The 6,712-nt window shown below is 38.5% G+C and overlaps 1 protein-coding gene across 1 annotated transcript; it reads left to right on the top strand.

The window, feature by feature from the left end:
- The first annotated feature begins 661 nt into the window (after window positions 1–661).
- LOC149413558 (uncharacterized) lies at window positions 662–6,395 on the top strand. Its single transcript, XM_089644389.1, has 3 exons — window positions 662–811; window positions 3,818–3,943; window positions 6,300–6,395. The coding sequence occupies exons 1-3, from the start codon at window positions 662–664 to the stop codon at window positions 6,393–6,395; spliced, it is 372 nt and encodes a 123-aa protein (XP_089500515.1).
- Window positions 6,396–6,712: the final 317 nt, after the last annotated feature.

The following is a 6,712-nucleotide window of genomic DNA, read 5'->3' as shown; positions in this document are numbered from 1 at the left end:
AATACACCTAGATAGATGCCCATGGCAATATGTTGCTACACATACCATGCCATTGCAAAATGGTGTAGCAAAACATCAGGATTTCCTAGCTTTTTTGATACTTCGGAAGATATTTTTCATATTACATACTTCCATCAGATTCTAACTGAAAACTTTGTGCCACCAGGCCATGAAGCTGTACACATATTACTTTGATATCATTAAATTCCAATTAACTTTATCAATGTTTTCAGAGCCAAATTATTTGTAACTCGGGGCCACCCAACCGAAACTGAAATGCTTCAATCTGATCGACAGATTTGATATAATGATCGCTATCTTATCCTGTCCAGTAATTCTAAATTCAGTCGTCTTTCAACACGGTAGCTGTATAGTTTCACGACAGATTCTCCGGTTAATGCTAACAAAATGAGACTAGATGTGTGCATACTTTTGTTCTCAACTTTGCTGTTTTATGCGCACGGAGAAAGTAAGTCAAATATTTTGTAAACAAATGAGACGAGATAAGCTTATAGCACTCCACATACACTATACAAAATAAATCAGAATACTATTAATGATCTCAGTTGTTTTTTCAATGCGCTATTTCTGTTGAATGTTTCAATCAGGTATTCTGACAAATGCAATGAAGAAAGGAGTCTCCAAACTAGGGGAGGCTTGCATGAAGTCTGTTGGCGCTACCATTGAGGAAGTTAACACGCTGAAAAAAGGCCCTCCATTCCAGAAAAAGGCATCTTGCGTATTGGCCTGCATATTTGACAAGGTACTGGTAACATTAACGCTTTACATAGAGTTAACTTTAGATTTAACAGTACAGTTATGGGGGCTACACACAAACAAGTTTACTACTTGTCGCTTGATCAAAGTAAACTTGACTGTGTGTGGAAGTGTATGTGAAGACAGAATATATTGCCGACTTGATCAATCAAGCATCGTGCATTATTGCATTTGTGTGTGCACGTTCTTCAGTTCAGTCAAACTTACTGCGACCATCATAGAGTATGCAACCACTCAAAGACATGAACTCACCTAAAAAGTATGATGGAACTTGTGTAGCCACTATGGACAAACTGCAAAATGGATCAAGCCTCATGCAAATTGGACGGTAAAGTTGATTGTGTATAGCAGCCATTATGTTACTACCTTTCAACTACTGTTAAATCTGGGTTGAGAGGTTGCAGATAAGTGCAATTTACATGTTTCATTGGGTGACCGGATAACTCATAAAAATGACAATTCAACAGACCTATAAAAAGTGATGAAACAAAAACTAATCTACTAACTAACTGTTATATCTCTGCCTTTACTTGCAGATTTAGGGGGTATTTCACTATGTCGGGCTAAATATCTGACTAGCTAGCCGTTGGCTGGCTTTAAAGATCAGAATAACTTCGTTATTCAACGGTGACCGTTTCACCATTGTTGCCGAGCTTCCGGATAGATAACACTCGAAATAGTCTGGCAACATCGCAAAGTGTGCATTTTTTTGGTTATGTTATGTTGATTATCAGGTCATTTTAGATAGATTCGTGTCGAATTAATACATTGTTTCTTATTTTGAACACAATCAAATAATTCAGGATGGATCATACAAGCATTCAAATTCATTAGAGCTCTTAAAACTCGCGGCCTTCGCATCGCCGCCCTTTCACCTGCTTCTGTAAATCAAAAACCTCGGTATCCATAATAATTCGCAACAAAATTCGACTCACTTCTCCGCTGTCAAACTCGGAATGTTTTGACGCCATCTTTGATTCGAGGAATAGCGCCTAACGTGAGGTTCGAGCACTGATTAGTCAAATCGAACTTTAACCCGAGCGTTAGCGTTATTCAGATATAGTGAAAACGAAAAAATGACTAATCCGCGGATTAGTGCTTAGTCAGAACATAATCAGAGATAGTGAAATGCCCCCTTAGTGTGTTGGGAACTCTTGATTAAGTAAAAGGTTCTTTACAATAATTTCGTGTATTTATGTTACAATAAATAATAAGTCTGAATTTAGCTACACTGTTCATTACCCGAGGGTTGGTAATTCTCTGTTTCTAGAAGCTTGAAGTCTGACAATGATACCCCACAGGTAATTGCTACACTCTAGAGACATCTGTCGTACTCTGGAGTAAGCTTTCTGACTAGTGCCATCTATCTCTTGAATACCTAACTTTTTACCATACATCACACTAACTAACTGTTTCATCACTTTTAATGACTTTATATCACATTTTAAAGGTGTGTTGAATTGTCATTTTGAGGAGTTATCATGGAACCGTTTCATTGATATATCTATTCACATAAAATATTAACTATTTATGAGGAACAACTTATTTTGAAGGTTATTTTTTACATTAACCCCACAGAGGAGGCCCTGAGAATCATTTCCCTCAGGTCTGATGTCATCTTTGGGGATGCTTTGTGGAGGGTGTTTTTTAAGGACAGGAAGGAAAGGAAGTTCTGGGAAGGAGAAAAGTATGAGGGGTGGGTAGGAATCTAGGGATCTATTTGTTCAAGAGTGACGGGCATATGAATATATGCCCGTCACTCCTCGCAAGGCGATGGGTCAAGAGACCAGTTGGAAAGGTCAAAGGGTCTCCCCAAACCATCCTCTCTCGATCTGGCACGCCACGCAGCAGGTGGGTAGACGCACCCTGAACACATCTCACCCGATGAACTCGGGCACCCCTGCTTAATCACAAAACACAGTGAACCACTTGGGGTGATCCATGGCATAGGGATTGGTTATCCATTGAATGGTTCCCGAGGCAGCGGTACCCGAACCCGCCTCCCAAATTACCTTTTTTTTTATTTTTTTTTTTTTATACATATTAACTCCACACAGGAGGCCCTGAAGAAAATAATTTCCCTCAGGGCCTATGTCATCTTTGGGGATGCTGTGTGGAGGGTCTTTTTGTGGAGAGGAAGGAGTGAACATGGGTCTTGAAGAGTCCCATGTTGTAGGAGGGAGGAAACACAGAGGCCGGCAGTTCGTTCTTCGTTCCACAGCCGAGCTGTTGAACTTAAGAACGAATCGTAGAAGCGACCCGTTCTCATGTGACAAATGTCAACCGTGTACAAATGTTGGGCGCGAGTTTGGCGTGTATCCCGACTACGCACCGGTGCCGAAGGGATCAATGACGCTAGTTCCTCAGAGCATCTTCCATTGTAATACCGATAGAACAAGGACAGCATACCTACCTGACGTCTGTGCTCTAAAGATTGCAGTCCGTTTGTTAAGATTGGGGAATCTATCAAACGGACCGCCCGTTTTTGCACAGAGTCAAGGGTTTTTTTCAGGTATTTAGGGGCTCCGGACCAGAGATGGCTGCCAAATTCGACAGTAGGGCACACTTGTGATTTGTGCAGGGTCAGCAGTTGTGTATTATTAAAGTATCTGCGGGCCCTGTACAGTACGCCCCGTCCCGGTAAGACAAGAGATCCTGGGTTCGATTCCTAGTTGTGACCGTTATCTTTTTATTTTTATTTGTCTTGTTCTGTTTCATTTAGATTTATTAGTATTATCTTCTTCTTTAATGATAAAAACTATTTTCATCCATCTCACAACACTTCCCAATTAAGGATGTCATATTCTCAGTGACACATGGCAGTAGGACTGTTGTGTGGTGTTAATACAATAGGCCCGTCGTCCCACGGGTGGGTAAGCAATCCATAAACCAAATGCTGTAAGACCCTCCGCAGAAAAGTCCACACTGAGCTGCGATGCAGACCGTTACCTTACTCCAACGAACTTAAATGTCTGCGCAGGGTCTTACAGCACTCGGTTTATGTCCATTTGAAGTCTTAGTGAATTGGTTTGTATTACAGGCAGGAATAATGGAGGGAAAATCATTCTCAAAACAAGGCTTCATGTTTGCTGTAACTCCGTTTATATTCGCCCAGCCCAGGAAAATTAGAAGAATGAACGAAATATCCAATGAATGTGATAGAGAGGTAAGATTTTAACTTATTCTGTACTCCATCTGTGTTGTGTCCTTTTCACCTCAAAGAACAAACTGGACGCCTGTGGAACACGATTCTGCAATTTCTAACTCCAGAGTTTTGAAGATTGCCCGAGTGCAATTTGGCAAGCGTATACAAAAAGTACCTCAAGCTCTTGTGTTCCTAGTAGATTTCCATAAATATTCTCTTTTCGGAGTTAATTATAATTCTACTGAATTTTCTTTGCTCTTGGATTTTTTGTAGTATTTATTTTACATCAACGATAATGATAAAAAAAATTGTTAAAAAAAATACCATTTCTGGTATAAAAACAGAACTCTGCAATTTGATCGTATGTCTGTAACATCTCCGCGAATATAGCTGAAACGGTGCGGCGAAACAAAAAACGCTCATAAAGGGTATGGCGGAAATGTGCAGCCGCAGCTAAATTCAAAGGATGTCATATTTAATAAAAAAAATAAACTTTCCTACTATGATAACTCAGTTTTTTTGTTGTTTATTTGCATGGATTGATGTCGATGACGTTTTTATTTAATTAATAATAACAAATAGTGTAATTAGATAATACATTTAGTGTCACAAATTGCCTTCATCCGGAGGTGTGGCAGATGGCGAAGATGGTGCACATCCGGAAGAGACGATCGCTTCATTGTCTCATAAGATTTTGCAACAGGTGCAATTTTTCTGACGCGTAATATATTAAAAAAAAAAAATTAATGCAACAAAAAACTCACTCCCCACATACAGAGGTTAATAAACACATTCTTATCATTATAAGATCCAATGCAATTTGTTTTAATTTTTGCAAGTGTTTTAAAATTTGAGATGCAATGAAAGATGTGTTTGGTATCCTAGCAGCGGCTTTATTGAGGCAATTGAATTACACAGTCCAAATAGAGTAGCCAGGGTAGTCAAAATTGTTACTAACGACGAACGACGATATCGTCATAGTAGTTGATGTGCATCACAATGGGATGCATGTATGTCACATCACGGTGGGATGTGAATCCGTGGTCCATAATCATGGCAAATAAGTCGGTCTCGACACCGCGTCGGTGGAGACCAGACTTGCTGACGTCGAACAACGATGTCATCATGGTAGTGTTAGTCTTCACCGTCTTACTCGTAGGTTCCAATGTGATGAGCATGTATTGAATTTCTAGAGCCTAATACGATTACGATTTTTATTACGTTCATTGAAATTGAAGCCTAGTCTCGTAGAAAGATCTAACCCTAAAAACACATTAATATGCTATTACCCTTATCACTTATACATTTTTCCTTAGTTTGACAACATGACATCATTTTTTAAATAATTAATTAAAAATAGTGCACATAAAAGCTGAAAATGTGGAAAAGGGTTCTATGTCGCATTATAACATATATAGATCCCTTTTCCACTGTACTAATAAAACAATGTTATGCATTCAAAGACATTTATTTTAAAAGAAGATCAATACTACATAAGGAATTTTAATTTATATAATAAAAATGATGCAAATTTGAATGGTAGCTGAAGTCGGGGACGCCCGAGCTAGTGAATCAGATACTCGAGTCGGGCCATGTCAAGAGTCAGAATAATAGAAGAGTATGTATGAGACGATGTATAAATGTGAATGAGGCAAGGAGTGTGTGTCAAAACCCTGTTTCATGATTCGATTTGTATTATTTTCTTCTTTAATGGTTGATGGGTCTAACCTTCAAAAGTTATTAAAGAGTTGTTCCAATAAAAAATTTTAATATAATATTGGTACCTATTTACTTACGATACGCTTGTTTGATATGAGTAGTTCCAATTTTAAATTTGAATAATTTTATGCATTAGGGGCCGTTCAAGTATTATGTAAGCACTATGGGGGGGCAGGGGGGTCTTTGCTTTGCTTATTTTTGATGACATGGGGGGTGGGGGGGTCGAGATAGTGATTACGTCAGCACTGCTCAGCAGTAGTTATTTTTTTTTTACATATTGGCAACCCACACATTGTCTATGTTTGAAAACCGAATACATATTCGGGGATTCCCACTGTGTCAATAAAGTTTGTTTAAATGAATATTATGTGCATTAAAGTCCTCTATCCTAAGTCTATTTTATAAGTGCTGCTTAGGAATCAATATAAAAACAGAATACATTAACAGAAAAATGCATATAGGTACCAATTTTTACGTAAGCATGGGAGGGGCGGTAAGAGCTTTGCTTACTTTTGATGACAAGGGGGAAGAGGGGGTAAATAATTGTAATAAATCTGCTTACGTAATACTTGAACAGCCCCTTACACGTTGCTTTTGACTTACCCCCATGTACAGACAACCGAAATTAGTATGTTTAATGTTTCTTTTAATTTTAAAGATAACCAAATCAGCCAATGATGAATGCCAAGCTGCAGGACACATCGTGCAATGCTTGAAGAAACACATTCCTCAGGTGGCGGAAATAACCTTCTGACTTAGCCAGGCCAAGCTTCTCTTTGGAAAGTTGTCTACCCAAGGATTCATTCTGCCGGAGGACTTCGGCAACATTTTGTATAACTACTTTAATTTTCTCTGTGACAATATATGACTTTGTATACTGTCTTTTGTTTTATATTCCTGAAGTGGATAACCTAACCTAACAACTAACCCAAACGGTAACCGAAGTTTTGATCCTAGAGCTGTTTAAAGTTTTGTTTCTGCATTTCTACTGTTTTCAATAATATATTTCTCCAATTAAATAAATAGGGCTAATGCAAAATATCAAACAAAACTATATTTTTTGATCTCAAA

Source organism: Hesperophylax consimilis, chromosome 21, assembly GCF_061612785.1.
Source record: "Hesperophylax consimilis isolate HC1 chromosome 21, BYU_Hcon_1.0, whole genome shotgun sequence".
In the NCBI taxonomy this organism is placed as follows: domain Eukaryota; kingdom Metazoa; phylum Arthropoda; class Insecta; order Trichoptera; family Limnephilidae; genus Hesperophylax; species Hesperophylax consimilis.
Note: the sequence above shows the minus strand (reverse complement) of the source record. Positions and strands in the feature narration are given on the sequence as shown.

What these genes read in the sequence shown, in the direction of transcription:
- LOC149413558 (XM_089644389.1), top strand. Translation starts at nt 662, where the DNA reads ATGAAGTCTGTTGGCGCTACCATTGAGGAAGTTAACACGCTGAAAAAA. An exon ending in AGTTAACTTTAGATTTAACA is followed by an intron (nt 812 to 3,817) that starts GTACAGTTATGG and finishes TTTGTATTACAG; the next exon opens with GCAGGAATAATGGAGGGAAA. An exon ending in CCAATGAATGTGATAGAGAG is followed by an intron (nt 3,944 to 6,299) that starts GTAAGATTTTAA and finishes TTAATTTTAAAG; the next exon opens with ATAACCAAATCAGCCAATGA.